At 37.7% G+C, this 18,764-nt stretch overlaps 1 protein-coding gene across 1 annotated transcript in view; it reads left to right on the forward strand.

The window, feature by feature from the left end:
- LOC128606240 (SH3 and multiple ankyrin repeat domains protein 2-like) overlaps positions 1-18,764 on the forward strand; it is a 165,904-nt gene that overhangs the window by 137,929 nt on the left and 9,211 nt on the right. The window contains exons 17-20 of the mRNA XM_053622277.1: positions 9,005-9,140; positions 14,696-14,776; positions 15,475-15,483; positions 16,378-16,401. Coding sequence (XP_053478252.1) covers positions 9,005-9,140; positions 14,696-14,776; positions 15,475-15,483; positions 16,378-16,401 — 250 coding nt within the window. The remainder of the gene's footprint in view (positions 1-9,004; positions 9,141-14,695; positions 14,777-15,474; positions 15,484-16,377; positions 16,402-18,764) is intronic.

Below are 18,764 nucleotides of genomic sequence, written 5' to 3' on the forward strand. Positions count from 1 at the left end.
ATGCTAGTGCTAGATCGTGTGTGTGTGTGTGTGTGGTGGCATTCTCAGGAATCTTCTCTCACTCTCCATTGTGATCAGTGTAATTAAATACATTCAGACCCAGAAGATGCAGTCAGTGAATAAACACACACACACACACACACACACACACACACACACACGATTATTCTACAGCATGTTGAAAATCTGAAGACTCTTTATCTATGAATTAGACAGTTTGTTGGAGAGAGAGAGAGAGAGAGAGTGTGTGTGTGTGTGTGTGTGTGTGTGTGATGGACCTGCCTATGCTGGTGTGTGTGTGTGTGTGTGTGTGTGTGTGATGGACCTGCCTATGCTGGTGTGTGTGTGTATTATTCTCTGAGTTTAAGAACAGGCATTAGCTCTGCTGCAGCTGTTTGTGTACGTGTGCTTGTGTGTCTGTGTGAACTGTAATGCTCTGTTAAAGCTAGCAGTGATGATTCATGCCACTGCAGACGTCATTGAGAGAAGGAAAGACAGTGCAGAAGACAACGATAAAGACAAAGTAGATTGACATGAAACATGTCTGTAAAAATAGAAATTACACATTATACATCTTATGTTTAACGATCACATAGTACATACATACACAGGCTGAATACTGGGGTGTGTCGCTCTTTCCGAGATGGTCATCTCAATGCACGATCAACAATTTAAAGCAACTGTAGACAGTAGGAAAAAGGCAGACAATAGGTGCAGTGAAGGCACTTATATATAATGTTCACATATTAGAGAGTTCTAGGTTAAATTTTTTGATCTTGTTAAAACATTTATATTCTAATTTTAATATTGATAATAATAAGTGAGTGCTAAATCAGTTGAGTCATTTCCTTACAGCTTACAACTATGCATAGACAGCGGGATCAAGGGAACTCTTAGTCCCTGACCTAGTGAACTAGCATGAGGATAGAGCAATTCGCTCTGGATAAGGGTGTCTGCTAAATGCTGTAATTGTAATAAAAAATAAGCAATTTATACTCTACAGCATATTCCATATATACAGTATAAAGGTGCAGTAATCCATGCAAATTATATGATCTGATGTCGATCAAGTCGAGGTTTACATTAGTCAGGCTTCTTACGTGTAAATTTACACACACTCAGGAGGATGAGTAGTATATGGATGTTTTTCCGAATTTACGGGATTTTTATTAATATGAAATATCTTGTGTAGACATTCATACAAATGACTTACGAATGAATCCATGTGTATCCAGCCTGAAAAATGAGGCCCATTGTTTGGATCAGTTGCACTTGTTGTATTCAGACAGTTTCATGAAACGATAACAAACAATTTCCACGTTTAAAATCTCTGTCATAAATACAGGTACAGCACATACTAGCGAGTGCTCTACACATCATCACAACCAAACAAATATGCAAACAATTCAAAGGTTACAAATTACATAGCAGCTTGAAACCACAAAACTACAGATGTATCAAAAGCAGTTTTCTGTATTAAATACACTATTGATGAGTGCCTGTTGGCTTTAATCATGATTAAACAACCATTTATATTTACATATAAATAAGGTTTATCTGCCATCACTATGCATTTTGGTAATATGTGTGGAAGTAGTATGCATCAGTTATGCACAGTGGATTATGGGTAATAATACAGTATAGTGAACTCTTCCAGGAAGAGAATTTGTCCAACAAGAATTCAGATGAGGTTACAAAATGACTGCACCCCAAATAATGCTTTATACAGTGAATAGGGAATGAATTCAGACATGGTGCTGGCCCCTCAGTGTGTGATGCCCGTTGTCATGGTGACTATTGCCAAGCATCCTGCACTGAAGCGGCCAGAGGGAGCTTTACAGCTTGAATGATAGTCTATTCAGCCAATCAGAGGAAGCTCTGGCTATGTTCGATGTTATGGCCATACCATATACGAACCATAGAGGTGCACAGTCAATTATTACAACACCTCACACACACACACACACACACACACACACATACCAGCATTGGAGTGTGTATTTTCCCATAAGTCTGTTTATACATTCATGGGGAAAAGTAAGTACACCCTCCTTTAATTCTATGTTTTTATTCATCAGCGTCTAAATCACAGTTGTGTGGTCCTCACCTCACCAACTTCTATAAACAAACAGATAACCTCAGGTGACAAAAAAAACAAAAAACAAACACAACAGATTGCAATATTTAGTCATTTTTTTAATAAAAACTAAACCAACATTCAGAAACCCAGTGGGATGTAGAACCATCTTTAGCAACAATAACATGGAGTAAATGTTTTCTGTAGGAGTTTATCAGTATCTCATCATTTTGGAGTAATTGCTTCAGTTCATTGATGTTTCAGGGCATTCGTTTCTGCACAGCTCTCTTAAGATCCTGCCACAGCATCTCAGTGGGGTTGAGGTCTGGACTTTGACTTGGCCATTCCAACACCTTGATATTTTTCTTCTTTAGCCGTTCACATGTCGATTTGCTGGTGCACTTGGAATCATTGTCCTACTGCATGACCCAATATTTGGCCCAGCTTAAGCTGCTGTACAGAAGGCCTCATCTCAAGAATATTCTGGTGTAAAGTGGAGTCCATCGTTGTCTCAATGACTGCGAGTTTGTGGCTACAAAACAAGCCCAAATTATCACCCCTCCACCACCCTGCTTGACAGTTGGTATGAGGTGTTTGTTGTGATATTTACATTTACATTTACATTTATTCATTTAGCAGACGCTTTTATCCAAAGCAACTTACAAATGAGAAAATACAAGCAAAGCGATATATCAAGCAGAGAACAATACAAGTAGTGCAACCATACAAGATCCATTAATAGAGTTCTAGAAGAAGCAAAGTCACAGAGTTGAGGTATAAGTGCCAGAGTAAGGGTTTTTTTTTTTTTTAGGGGTTGGTTAGGTGTTCACAGAAGAGGTGGGTCTTTAGCTGTTTCTTGAAGATGGTGACAGATTCTGTGGTCCGGATTGAGGTCGGAAGTTCATTCCACCACTGAGGAACAGTTAGTTTGAAGGTTCTTGAAAGGGACCTTGAGTCACACTGAGTAGGCACTACTAAGCGTCGGTCGTTGATTTATCGCAGATTGCATGAGGGAACGTAAGCCTTCAGGAGAGAGTTGCGGTAGATGGGTGCTGTTCCAGACAAGGTCTTGTAGGTGAGCATTAAGGCCTTGAATTTGATACGGGTAGTTGTGTAGCCTGTTCGGTGAGATAGGGTCTGATTTTCTTGATGTTGTACAGAATGAACCTACAGGACCATGCAGTTGTTGAGATGTGGTCTGTAAAGGTCAAGCTGTCCTCAAGAATCACCCCAAGGTTCCTGGCTGTCCTGGATGGCTTGAGTGTGGTTGAGCCAAGCTGTATAGTGAGGTTGTGGTTGATTGAGGGACAGGCTGGGATGACCAGAAGCTCAGATTTTGCCAGGTTGAGCTTAAGGTGGTATTCCCTCATCCAGACCGAGATGTGCTGTGTTTGGTTTTGGTTCACCAAACATGATGACCAAACATCTCCACCTTGGTCTCATTAGTCCAAAGGATATTGTTCCAGAACTTTTGTGGTTTGTTCAGATGCAATTTTGCAAACCTATATCATGCTGCCATATCTTCTTTGGAGCGAAAGTCTGTAGGTCACATGATTTAGCTCTTGGGTTTTTCTTTATGCAGTATCTCTGAGCATTAAACAGTCTGACTTTGGACTAAATTTGTGTGGATGCCCACTCCTAAGATTGGAAACTGTCTTGAAGGCTCTCCATTTGTAAACAATCCTTCTCTCTGTAGACTGGTGAATTTTTCAGACAGCTACTTCACATAGAAAGCAAACTGACACCTGATTATAGTTTGAAACATTAATCCAAAATGCATAATGTGTGTTCTGTTGATATGTTGTGTGTAACCTAAAACCTTTTAACAGTCTCTCTTTGAATGCTTTTTGTATTGGACGTGTGATTATTGAACATAAAACCAGTGGCTGAATTTATAAAGCTGCATTGCAACAAGATTAAAAATGTAAATAATGACTATGACCATAGTAACTTATCCATAGCAAATATATAGCTATACATTATCTTACCTGTGTCTGAACAGTGTTTATGTCTGCACTTTGTACTGCAGGTGTGATAGTGTCGCAGTGTGGATTATATTGCTGGAGGACAGAGTCAGCAATGCATCTTTTTCAGTACCTTTAACTTTTTTTTTTTTAATTGTTGTTAAGAACTAGTTAGGAAATGTGCTGAGCAAAGCACTGGCAAGAGAAGAAAAATTGTTGACCAAAATGACCACTTCAAATTGCCCAATGGTGTCAGTGATTGTGTGTGTGTGTGTGTGTGTGTGTGTGTGTGTGTGAGAGTGTTTAGTTTTTTAGCTTAGGATTAGATGTAGTGTCGCATTAATTACCTGCATTAATAGTTATGTCAACGGAAGGTCCTTATAAGGATAGTAAGACAAATGTGAGTGATGCTCTGTGATGGACTGGCATCCCATCCAGAGTTTATTACCGCTTTGGGCCCACTGTCTTTGGGATATGCCCCAGATCAGCTGAAATCTGGTTTACTATAAAGTTACTGAATTTAATGAAAATCTTAAAGTCCTCAACTCAGTGATTCATTTACTATAAAGGCATGCAGGTAACCTAAGAGTGATGAATAGCATTTAAATTGATGGTTTACACCAGAAGTGATGCAGCATGCTGCTACCTCTCTGATGCTTTTCAGTTTACATATGGCATACTGTATATGTAGATCATTTGTTTTAGGGATTTCTTGCATTAAATTTAAACAACAAATTTTTGACTGATAATCAGGTGGTTTTAAAGATGCATAACTACTCTATATGATCATTCATTCATTAATCTTCATTAAGCACTACCATAGTTAAGATCACCTACATAGTTAGGATCAGCCACGGGCAGCTGTGGCTCAGGTGGTAGAGCGGGTTGCACATAAAGAATAAAATAGGAATAAAATAAACAAAGAAATAGGAATGAAAAAAGAAAAAAAGAATTACAATAAACTGTTTGCATAAGTGTGCACAACCTTTTATAATGACCTTTAATCAATGAAGAGATTCTGATTAAGCCCAAATATCAGAGATCAAAGAGCAGGTGTTTCTGTAGGATTTTCTTGACATGTTGGTTTTATCCAACTGCAGAAGCCATGGTCTGCAAAGAGCTTACAAATTATTACAAAGTATTGATCAGTAGAGGGGTACAAAAGTATTTCCAAAACATTACATGTACCATGATACAACATGAAGGCCAACATGGCCAAAATGGGGAAAAACAGTGACGTTACCAAGAACAGGACGTCCCTCCAAAATTTAAAACATTAAAGGAGCTGACGAAATATTTGGCAAGTACTGGTCACTCCCTACATGTGACACCAATCCCATATTCTAGTCTGGGCTATGGGGTAGGGTGGCTAGAGAGAAGCCCTTTCTCACAAAAACAAACAAGCAAACAAACAAACAAAAAACATCCAAGCCAGCATAAATCCCCCCAATCCAGCTGGCAAAATGTGCTATGGTCTAATGAAACCAAAGAAGAACTTTGTAGAACAAAGTAGAAGTTAAAGAAGAACTAAAGGTGCACAAACAAAATAACTTATCACCCAAAGAACACCATAGCCTCGGTGAAGCATGGTGGTGGCAGCCTAAGCACACATGGTGCATACTTATTCAAGCAGGCTATTGTAAGTTTTTTATTTTTCTTTTTTTCCTACAATGTTTCTATTTATTAGTCACTTGAATTTTGTTGTTTGCTACAGTATATGACATTAAAGGTGGAAAAAGAACTGGCCAGACTTGTCTTGGTTTAATTTTAATTTTATTTTTTTACATTACAAAAGCTTAAAAGTAAATGTTTTAGTTTATACAAAATTGCAGTGTGATTTTTCATTTTAATCTACCTGTCCAAGGTTTTTCATGCATTCACATTGTTCCTGATTTAAGTAATATTATTAATTTTGTATTATTGCTTATTATTGTCTCATTAATTGAAAAGTTTTTTTTTTTTTGTCTTAATAAAAATGTTTCAGAAAATTCCTTAAAGACGGTAGACTGAAGGATCTAGGATGAAGGAATCAAGAAGGCTTTGGTATTGGTATGCAGCCCTATGAGCAGGAGTCAAGGCCAAGATAAAATGCAATGGAGAAGCTTATAAGTAGCCTGATTAGTACCAGCTCCTGTGTTTTCCATGCTAATTGCAGTGAATTTCAAACTTTTTTTTTCTTGGTTACCCTTAGATAATATTTTTAGATTATACGTTAGAATTCATTTGTTCATGTTCATTCATGTTTTCTGGTTATTTTATCTATGAAGATTATAGGTAATTATAGTAATGAATTAGTAGATGTTTATTTAATCAAACCTACTGAGATTTTCATACTACCATATCAGGTAACAAAGGATTTCAGCTGGTTTCTTACCTTGCCTTGGAGAACTGCTTTTTCTTAGCATGTTCAATACTTTTTTCCTGTGTCATTCCACTTTATTATACATAACTTTATTTATGGACTTTAATGTTGTGAATTCTTTATATTTCCGGATTTCTTGAGTTAATACTGATGTCTGGTGAAAATTTCATGTGAATAACCTCATTGGAAATATATTTACTGAAAAAAATGTAATGATGCGTCCAATACTGATTTCCCCCACTGTAAGTCTGCCAAATATGAGTGAGTGAGTTACAAGGCTGGTCTATGCAGTGCTTCAAATCCAAAATCATACACTGCAAAAAGTTGACTGTAAGATTTACAGTCTTAATAGGGAAGCCAATAAAATAAAGTAAAAATTTACAGTAATCTGTATATATTTACAGTAAAGTACATTTGCTCATTTGGCTGACATTTAAAAAAAAAAGAAAAAAAAGCCAACTTACAACTGTGGCAGGATACAACTGAGGGGAAGGTGAAGGGTCTTGCTCAAGGACTCAACCATGGAAGTGCTGGGATATGTACCAGACTTTCTAATCTGTAAAAAGAATAGAAAAAATTTTAAAAATCTCAAAGCCTTAACCACTGAGCCACTATAGCTAGCTCAACAAGCTTACATTGAATGAGCCACTTCTACCACTGAATAAACTCATACTAAATGATTGCATTGAATCACCACATCAGCACCCCCTACTTCCTTTTTTGTCACATTTTTAGTGTAAGTGATGTGGTGAGTGTGTTGTTATCGATGACAAGCTGACATTCCTTTTTTCTTCATATGTCAGACAGCAGTCTTCTAGGAAAAGGTTTACAGTAATAGCCAGGATGACAGAAAAAGAGAGGCAAAGTGTGTGTGCGTGTGTGTGTGCATGTGCGTGTGTGCGTGTGTGTGTGTGTGTGTCCTGCAGTATCATGACTCATATCCTCTATTGCCTTTGATGAAGCACTTAGAGAGACCCTTAAAGAATGCAAATAATTCCATAAATAAATGGAAACAAAGAAAGTGGTCTTTTTTGTTTAACTACGTCCTGTTTCTATGAGGTATAAATGAGTTGCAAACATGTAAAATTCCATCAAACAAAAGCGTTTTCAACAGGACTCTATTCACCAATTCTATTCACCTGTGCTTCAGGGGTTTTCTCTGGGTAATCCGGTTTCCTTACACAGTCCAGAGACAGGCGTTATAGGGTGATTGACATCTCTAAATTGTCCATAGTGTGTGAAAGAGTGTGTGAATGTGCCCTGTGATCGGTTGGCACCCAATCCAGGGTGTCCCCCACCTCATTCCCCGAGTTCCCTGGGATAGGCTCCAAGTTCCCCATGACCCTGTGTAGGATAAGCGGTACAGAAAATGGATGGATGCATTGATGCATGATCTAGATCCACAGTACAGCGGCTGCTGTGAAGATTCATAACATCCAGAATTTCACTAAGTACCAGGGGCCACATTTACAAGAGTCTTTTCTTACCACGGTGATTCTAATTTTTAGTGTGATGAAAAGTACCTATAAAAGATTTCCTTCTTAAAACTTATTCACAAAAGTGCAAAGTGAAACATTAAGTAAGGAATTAATAATAAATAATAATTCCTTAGATATATATATAGCGGTTTTCCAAGCACTCAAAGCTCTTTACATTGAATTCTTAAGCAAAGAGGTAGGGTAGGGTTGACCCTCTTGCTACAGATGATGGAGTGTTGCATGAATGAATAGGCAGTAATTGGATAATACTGTGTATTAAAATGATAAATTAAGTTTGTGAAAATGAAGTCTTCACTGCCATGCACTGACTCATTCCTTTCATTCGGTCACAGCTTACATGGTTTGCAATTGCGAACAGCAGTAACTTTTAACAGACCAAAGACTTACTGGTTCTAGCTTCATCAAATATCTTTGATATAGGATTCTGAAAGAGAGATTTTCATTTGTTTACATCATTAATTTGTCATTGTTTTTTTTAACATCCTTGAATAGTGTACATTTTATTGTACTGTACATACAATTGTATATACTTTCAATGAATCCTTTTGGTCATGACCTACAGTATATTCCCTCCCCAGTGAATCTCAGTGAGTCATAACAGAGATTGGCTCCACTCTTGTTTTCTTGTTGCTCCGACTCCGCAGTTCAAATGACTCAGGTCCTATCCACATTTCATGCATTAATGCAGCCCAATTTACCAATAGGCACACTAATACCTAAGGCAGCTGAATCAATCAGCCCATACAAAGCAGAGAATAAATCCAAGATAGAAAACTCAAAGTACTATTAACTGTCAAGGTGCTAGTCATTTTGAAATCAGTGTTTTGATTAAAACTAAATTTCATAATAATAATAATAATAATAATAATAATAATAATAATAATAATAAGTAAATAAATAAATAAATCCCAATATCAAAATATACCTTCTTGCATATTGCAGTTTATACATATATTGTTTCTTTTTTATATATATTTTATATATTATATATAGTTATAGTCTCAAAGGATGCCAATAATTTTGGAGTTGCCTGTATTTCTATATAAAAACTGTGCTGGCTGTAACTGTGTGTGTGTGTGTCTGTGTGTGTGTGTGTTTTCAGGTGAACCAGGAGAACGTGGTGAAGGTGGGTCACAGGCAGGTGGTCAACATGATACGACAGGGTGGAAACAGACTCGTCATTAAAGTCGTGACAGTCACCAGGAACCTGGACAATGATGACAATGCAAGGAAGAAAGGTACAGCTCCTACAGGACAGACACACATCCACACACAAACAACACACATGTATACACACACAGAAGTTTTCATACCTTCCTTGGTAAATGAGAAAAATAATATATCTACAGTACTCTGCAAAAGTCTTAGGCACTCTATTTTTTTTGTCCAAACTTTGTTATAGATTTATTATTTTATGACGTCTATATTATCGAGTCAGTACAAAAAACATTTTAGATTTCCAAACATTAGTTTTCAAGAACAAAATTAAATGTTACAGAAAAATGTTTGAATGTCAGTAAAGAAAGCAGCATATTAAGTGGTAAGAAACACTTTTCAGACAAAAAACACAACGAAGGCTGCTGGATTTTGCTGCAAAAAATAAGAAGCAAGTGCGACAGTCAAAGTCTCCAGAAGAACCGTGACTGATTCTGCAACATGCTCAATAACATTTATTTTATTTTTTATTTCTTTGTCACACCAAATATTGAATTAGTTTCCTTTACTGATATTTACTGCTCTTTATAGTATTTTTTTTAAATGTAGAAACATTTCATTTTATTATTTTGAAGTCATCTTTGCTCTACAGCATTTCTTTGCATGTGCTAAAACTTTTGCACAGTACTGTATATGTGTGTGCACAGTACTGCGCAGTATACACAGTATACAGTATATACACAGTGGGGTCCAAAAGTCTGAGACCCAATTTGTTTCATTCAAAATTGGAAATAAAACGAAAGGTTTTTTTTAGAATCGTAAAATATTTAAAACAAAGAAAGTAAATGCTCAATATCTTTGAGCATTTAATGTTGTTTAATATGACTGTTTAATATTAAAGTCCCTATTTAAATGTAAGTAAAATTGTGATATTGACCATGTTAAATGATTTGTACAAACAGTCAGATTGTCCTCATGCACACTGCCTGTAAGAGCCATTATGTTGTATTCAATGTCTGTTGTAATTTCATTGTTTAACACTGGGTGGAGTGTGTGTCTAATTAGTATATAGGTAGCCAGAGAGTAAGAGAAGGTAGGTGTAATGGAGAGAAGCACAGCAATTTTTGACTGTGTTAGGACATGTGCAGGTGGAAGCAAGCTGGTGGAATTTCTATGTGTTTGTGCATTGGAACTGCGAGTATAAAAGGACATCTATGAGCTTTGTGATAAATAAAGTGGATAAAAGCAGTACTAGACTGGAAGCATGTCTTGTTCGGATCTCATATGTCGGAAATAACACTACATTGTACATTGTACGGCCTACAACATCTCTAAGTGACAAGATGGTCATTTGTCACTACACTGTCATTAAAGCAAAAAAGGGGACGTAGCAAATAGTTTCAGAATCTCAGAAATTAATGTAAAAATTTCAACGATTCTTTTTTCACTCAAGTTGCTGTCAATAATAAAATTTGTAATGAAAATAGAAGCACTTTCCCTGGTGGTTGCATACTTTTGGAGACCATTGTATGTACAAAAAAAAGTAATAAATAACAGAGATAATAAGCTAAAGGAAAAATGTCAATTTTGTTAATGAAAAATGAAACTGGGTCATTTTGAGATGGACAGAACAGAGGAGTTAAGAACAGGATGCCAGTGCCCTGCTGAATGGCCGTTTGGCACCTGATGCTCTCAGACCTAAATCACAGTGCAGCCATCTGCCACTTCAGACAGAGAGAAAGAGAGATAAGGGAGAGATACAGAGGGAGAGAGAGAGAGAGGGAGAGAGAGAGAGAGAGAGAGAGAGAGAGACAGAAATACACTTACACTACACACTATGTAGAGTAGTAATGTCTGAAAAAGAACATTGTTGTTGTTGATTTGAGACATACAGTGCATCCGGAAAGTATTCACAGCGCTTCACTTTTTCCACATTTTGTTATGTTGCAGCCTTAATCCAAAATGGATTAAATTCATTATTTTCCTCAAAATTCTACAAACAATACCCCATAATGACAACGTGAAAGAAGTTTGTTTGAATTCTTTGCAAATTTATTAAAAATAAAAAACAAAAAAAGCACATGTACATAAGTATTCACAGCCTTTGCCATGACACTCAAAATTGAGCTCAGGTGCATCCTGTTTCCACTGATTATCCTCGAGATGTTTCTACAACTTTATTGGAGTCCACCTGTGGTAAATTCAGTTGATTGGACATGATTTGGAAAGGCAAACACCTGTCTATATAAGGTCCCACAGTTAACAATGCATGTCGGAGCACAAACCAAGCCATGAAGTCCAAGGAATTGTCTGTAGACCTCCGAGACAGGATTGTATCGAGGCACAGATCTGGGGAAGGGTACAGAAACATTTCTGCAGCACTGAAGATCCTAATGAGCACAGTGGCCTCCATCATCCATAAATGGAAAATGTTTGGAACCACCAGGACTCTTCCTAGAGCTGGCCGCCAGCCAAACTGAGCAATCAAGGGAGAAGGGCCTTAGTCAGAGAGGTGACCAAAAACCCGATGGTCAATCTGACAGAGCTCCAGCGTGTCTCTGTGGAGAGAGGAGAACCTTCCAGAAGAACAACCATCTCTGCAGCACTCCACCAATCAGGCCTGTATGGTAGAGTGGCCAGACGGAAGCCATTCCTCAGTAAAAGGCACATGACAGCCCGCCTGGAGTTTGCCAAAATGCACCTGAAGGACTCTCAGACCATGGCAAACAAAATTCTCTGGTCTGATGAAACAAAGATTGAACTCTTTGGCCTGAATGGCAAGTGTAATGTCTGGAGGAACCTAGGGACCAGTCATCACCTGGCCACTACCATCCCTACAGTGAAGCATGGTGGTGGCAGCATCATGCTGTGGGGATGTTTTTCAGTGGCAGGAACTGGGAGACTAGTCAGGATCGAGGGAAAGATGAATGCAGCAATGTACAGAGACATCCTTGATGAAAACCTGCTCCAAACCAGCTCTGGACCTCAGACTAGGGCAAAGGTTCATCTTCCAACAGGACAACGACCCTAAGCACACAGCCAAGATAACAAAGGAGTGGCTACAAGACAACTCTGTGAATGTCCTTGAGTGGCCCAGCCAGAGCCCAGACTTGAGCCCGATTGAACTCTCTGGAAAGATCTGAAAATGGCTGTGCACCGACGCTCCCCATCCAACCTGATGGAGCTTGAGAGGTCCTGCAAAGAAGAATGGGAGAAACTGCCCAAAAATAGGTGTGCCAAGCTTGTAGCATCATACTCAAAAAGACTTGAGGCTGTAATTGGTGCCAAAGGTGCTTCAACAAAGTATTGAGCAAAGGCTGTGAATACTTATGTACAGTGAGGGAAAAAAGTATTTGATCCCCTGCTGATTTTGTACGTTTGCCCACTGACAAAGAAATGATCAGTCTATAATTTTAATGGTAGTTGTATTTGAACAGTGAGAGACAGAATAACAACAAAAAAATCCAGAAAAACGCATGTCAAAAATTTTATAAATTAATTTGCATTTTAATGAGGGAAAAAAGTATTTGACCCCCTCTCAATCAGAAAGATTTCTGGCTCCCAGGTGTCTTTTATACAGGTAACGAGCTGAGATTAGGAGCACACTCTTAAAGGGAGTGCTCCTAATATCAGTTTGTTACCTGTATAAAAGACACCTGTCCACAGAAGCAATCAATCAGTCATATTCCAAACTCTCCACCATGGCCAAGACCAAAGAGCTCTCCAAGGATGTCAGGGACAAGACTGTAGACCTACACAAGTCTGGAATGGGCTACAAGACCATTGCCAAGCAGCTTGGTGAGAAGGGGACAACAGTTGGTGCGATTATTCGCAAATGGAAGAAGCACAAAAGAACTGTCAATCTCCCTCGGCCTGGGGTTCCATGCAAGATCTCACCTCGTGGAGTTGCATTGATCATGAGAACAGTGAGGAATCAGCCCAGAACTACACGGGAGGATCTTGTCAATGATCTCAAGGCAGCTGGGACCATAGTCACCAAGAAAACAATTGGTAACACACTACGCCGTGAAGGACTGAAATCCTGCAGCGCGCGCAAGGTCCGCTGCTCAAGAAAACACATATACATGCCCATCTGAAGTTTGCCAATGAACATCTGAATGATTCAGAGGACAACTGGGTGAAAGCGTTGAGGTCAGATGAGACCAAAATGGAGCTCTTTGGCATCAACTCAACTCGCCGTGTTTGGAGGAGGAGGAATGCTGCCTATGACCCCTGGAACACCATCCCCACCGTCAAACATGGAGGTGGAAACATTATGCTTTGGGGTTTTTTTTCTGCTAAGGGGACAGGACAACTTCACCGCATCAAAGGGACGATGGACGGGGCCATGTACCGTCAAATCTTGGGTGAAAACCTCCTTCCCTCAGACAGGGCATTGAAAATGGGTCGTGGATGGATATTCCAGCATGACAATGACCCAAAACACATGGCCAAGGCAACAAAGGAGTGGCTCAAGAAGAAGCACATTAAGGTCCTGGAGTGACCTAGGCAGTCTCCAGACCTTAATCCCATAGAAAATCTGTGGAGAGAGCTGAAGGTTCGAGTTGCCAAACGTCAGCCTCGAAACCTTAATGATTTGGAGAAGATCTGCAAAGAGGAGTGGGACAAAATCCCTCCTGAGATGTGTGCAAACCTGGTGGCCAACTACAAGAAACGTCTGACCTCTGTGATTGCCAACAAGGGTTTTTAAACCAAGTACTAAGTCATGTTTTGCAGAGGGGTCAAATACTTATTTCCCTCATTAAAATGCAAATCAATTTATAACATTTTTGATGTGCGTTTTTCTGGATTTTTTTGTTGTTATTCTGTCTCTCACTGTTCAAATAAATCTACCATTAAAGTTATAGACTGATCATTTCTTTGTCAGTGGGTAAACATACAAAATCAGCAGGGGATCAAATACTTTTTTCCCTCACTGTACATGTGCTTTTTTTGTTGCTTATTTTTAATAAATTTGCAAAGATTTTAAAGAAACTTCTTTTACATTGTCATAATGGGGTATTGTTTGTAGAATTTTGAGGAAAATAAGGAATTTAATCCATTTTGGATTAAGGCTGTAACATAACAAAATGTGGAAAAAGTGAAGAGCTGTGAATACTTTCCGGATGCACTGTACCATGGCCCTGAATTCTCTTTTCTGATTTCCAAACATTGGTCAGAAGGCATTAATTACTATTTTTCCATAACATTAGCTCTAATAATAATGCCAGCTGCATATGAATATCTATATAAGTATGCTCATTCTAATACGTTATGGTTTCTATAGTAACAAGACGTTCAGGGCATGAGAGCAGATTGTGAGTTATTTAATTAAATTTTTTGTACTATACACAAACACATACATATGCATCGGTATACAGACTGTGTTTTACACAAATCTAATTTTATCTAATTTGTGAATTATTTTTTGCAGGTGAATCAAATAAACCTTAAACGTGTGACATAAATTAGATAAACAGACTGTATGCAGCTGTAATTTACTTATTTATTGATGTAGACAAATAAAATTATACACTTTTGTGACACCTAATTGTAATAAACAATTACAAAAAAAAATTAAGGTTTTCATTTCTCACATTTGTATAAACAAAACAGTGTGCACTGTTATTCTCTTTAGCCCCGCCTCCTCCAAAGCGAGCACCAACCACAGCACTGTCTATGCGCTCCAAATCTATGACATCAGAACTGGAGGACATGGGTAAGACACACACATTCACAAACAGTAGAGTACAATACATATGCACACAGATGCATATATGACAGTGCCTTACATAATTAATCACCCCTAGACACTCCTAGACACATTCATATTAACATACAAACATACACATAAACACATATACAAAGTGATGACACACCCAAAGATGCACTCATCCACATAGACATGATACACATACAGGCACACATTTACACACATAGTGTATTATCTGTTTTATATCTGTTTATATCTATTATTTATATCTTTAAAAAAAAAAACAACAAAAAAAAAACAGTTTGTTTGTTTTTTGTTAACCGTACCATTATGCCATAGAAACACTGCAAAATGCTGTATAAAAAAAAGGGGGGGGGGGAGTGTTGCTAGAAAATGGTCATTACTTATATCAACAAATATTAATTTGCATACGGTTAAAAGTTTGTGGACATCTGACCATCACACCCAAAGTTGGAAGCACACAATTATCTAGAATGTATGTTGTAGAATGTCCGTAACTGTATTTGTATTCATTTAGGATGCATTATCTGTTCAATTTGTATAATGTATTCATATTCAGTTACAATCCTAACACACACACACACACACACTGTGATGATTTGCTGTGCTGTGCTCACACAGATCTCTCTTCTTATTTTTGTGTGTTTATTTGTGTGTACTCTAATCCGGGTTAACGTGAGCAGTGGATAAAGGTAAGGAAGAGTCTTTTGCCTGCACATTTCTCTACATACCATCTGGTTTATTTGGATTAAATGGCACTGCATGATCACCAAGTGTGTCGTTGCATAGTTGTTGATAAGCCAAGATACATTTAACAAAGTAAACTTCAGACCCCAAACATGTCTTGAATCATTTGGGGTAAATGAAACGATGAATTATGTGTACACTTTATTTTGGGCAGAAATGTACCTTTAATGGTGAGCTCTGGCATGCAAAGTCTGCCTATGTACTTTATATTGTGGTGTTGTATTTCGTTGGACTTTTGTTGAAATTTAGAGTGTGCTTTGCTTTGTGTATGTCTTGGGCCCGTGTGCAATACTACAACTTTCCAATCTGCATTTCCTGGTAATTAAGTACTTAAGGAAAAATTCCCCCTTAATCTTGCATATCAATAAATATGTGATATTTAAAGGTGTCTAATATCAATAACAAAAAAAGAAATAACTTCAACAATCTCATATGGCAACAAAGGCACCATTAGGTAGAGATGAAGCAGGGCCACTGGTGCCACTGTCAGCAGGTATTCAAATGGCAAACCAGGAGAAGCTTCCAGCACAAAATCTGCTCAGAATGTAAATCCTGGAACATAGGTATGACCCCAATTCAGGAACAGGCTCATGTCATTAGCTACTCTTTAGCCTTGGAATGAATCATAGAGTTCACCTGGAATACACTATTTATGTGATATATAGCTATATAGAATTTCACAACACCTCAGGCAAAAACTGAACAGCAAGCTTAGCACCATTAGCTTCATGGCTATGGATGAGAGTATGAGAATGAGTATGTGTGAGTGTGTGTTTGTGTGGAAGATTTCTATCTTTCCTATACTGATCTGTGCAGTATGATTTCCGCTCTTTCTCCAGCCACCTTGAGGAAAAAGAAAGGTGGTAAGTGTTAGCAGTTAAGTTGTAGCATCGTAGCATAGACTCTAAAGTTTTATAGTGGCTAATTTCAAGACCATAAACATCTTTCTTCCATTTTTGCATGAATATATTTCTGTCTTAAGTCACAATTTAACTTGTATTTTCTATATAACATTAGAATGTTATAACAGAAACATTTGTTGAATGGTAGTATTTTAGAGTTTTTAGTCGCTTTTCTTTTCTATTTTCCTTATACATTGCCATATACAAAATATTCCTATAATCAGAACTACTGAGCCTGCAAAAAGTATTGGTGTTAACATTACTATACTATAGCTTGTATGTTCCTTTGCAAAAAAGCCTTAAAAAGAAAAGACTTAAAATGAACTCAACCATTACTCGCTTCTGGTTGACCTCCCACCTGGAGATGCATTTCCCATTATTAAAACTGTAGGAAGGAGCATATTCTGGGGTAAATACTCTGTAATGCATGCCTGCATTAACATGGATAACCAGAGAAGTTGTGACACAGGTAATGCACAAATTAATCTTCATTTTTAATAAAATATATTGTTGAACTTTTGTCTTAACGGCACTTACAGTACATTGTTTTCTTGCATGACTGCAGCACAGTGCTAGCTAAATCTATGGAATAAAAACATAGCATACATTTCAACAAGACATATTTGTTGAACATTAACTCAAGTACAATCAGTTGTTTCCCATTCCCATTTGAATCTCTTGTTCTAGTCTTGGGTGTGCTAATCGAGAATGTTATGTCTAACAAGGGCACAAATAAGAGGACTCAGTGATCAATAGATTTTATAATTTATGGCATTTGTTTTTAGATTACACAAAGTTGAATGTTAGGAGTCCGAATAATAATTATTAATTGTCAATGCTACATTCCCTTTGGCTTTTTTTTTTCTTTCTATCTATCTTTATCTTGAATTCTGATTATCTTCTATACTCCTCACAACAAGCATAAGACTACAGGGGAAGGAGAGTGTGCCCTTTATATGTAGATATTAATTTAAACTTTTCTTTTATCTTTTATTTCTGAATTATTATTATTTTTTTGTAAAGAAAATATGCACATTATTTAAAATGTCTAATATCATTCATTTCTTCTGGACAAAAAATAGTTCCACCAAGTTGCTTATTGCTATTCTGCAAACAAAGTAACGGTTCTGAATATACTGTATATCTGCTGATACTTCTGGACACATAATCAGTGATGTATCTGAAATCCTCAATTGTTTCAGATTTACATTTACAGCATTTGGCAGACTCCCTTATCCAGAGCGATTTACAGAAGTGAAAGGACATTTTTTATTTTTACAACTGAGCAGTTGAGGGTTAAGAGCCTTACTCTAGGACCCAACAGTGGCAGTGCTGGGAATTGAACTCATGACTATCTGATCATTAGTGCAATGTCTTGCTACCAGTGCCCACTGTTTCAGAGCTTTCAACATCCTACAGCCCGGTGACCCAGCTGACTCTACTCAGACCCCAGCTTGTGGCTAGTTAGCAACTGTCCCCATGGCTCTCCTCTCTTAAGGCACAGCCATCTTGAGATTCTTTCCCACATTGGTGATATTGGCTCTGGACAGAGATAGGGCCATTCTCCAGCCAATCTGCTGTGAGTCGCTGACCAGACCCTCTTACTTGCAAAGCTTCCTTTCAAAGGCTTCTTCCAGTAGGCTTTGTGAGCTCCAGCAGGACAACTTGTTTGGTCGACTAGGACAGTAGGACAATGTCTGGTCTCAAGGTGGTAGTTGCAACATGACTAGGTAACTTCAATTGCAGTTCAATGCCTAATAATAGTTGCTGGACTATTGCAGAGTTGAGAATTCCTGAAGATGTTTTCAATGGGGAATGAGGTGATCCACCAGCTCTAATGAAGCTGATGGTGGGGCGGGACCACTTGGCATGCCCAACTCCTGTAATGGGGCTAGTTGTTCTCATTCATTTTATCATCCTCAAGGGATGATTTAAGGCTTAAATCATAATAATAATAATAGTAATAATAATAATAATAATAATAATAATAATAATAATTAAGAAGAAGAAGAAGAAGAAGAAAGGAGACGATGAAGAAGAAGAGTAGTTGTTATTATTATTATTATTATTATTATTATTACACTATTCTTCCAAATCTGACCAACGTAGGCTATAGGATGTAAATTGTATATTATCTTTTCTAAGACTTTTTAATTTTTTTCTAATTTGAAGTCAAGTGGCTTTTATTGTCATTCCGCTATATGACTTGTATACAACGAACTGTTGTTTCTCCAGGACCATGGCACTACACATAACAATTCAGTAGTACAGTACACAAAACTACATAAAGCGTGAGATGAGTGTGCAAAAGAAAAAAAAAGAAA

Source organism: Ictalurus furcatus, chromosome 4 (genome assembly GCF_023375685.1).
Source record: "Ictalurus furcatus strain D&B chromosome 4, Billie_1.0, whole genome shotgun sequence".
In the NCBI taxonomy this organism is placed as follows: Eukaryota; Metazoa; Chordata; class Actinopteri; order Siluriformes; family Ictaluridae; genus Ictalurus; species Ictalurus furcatus.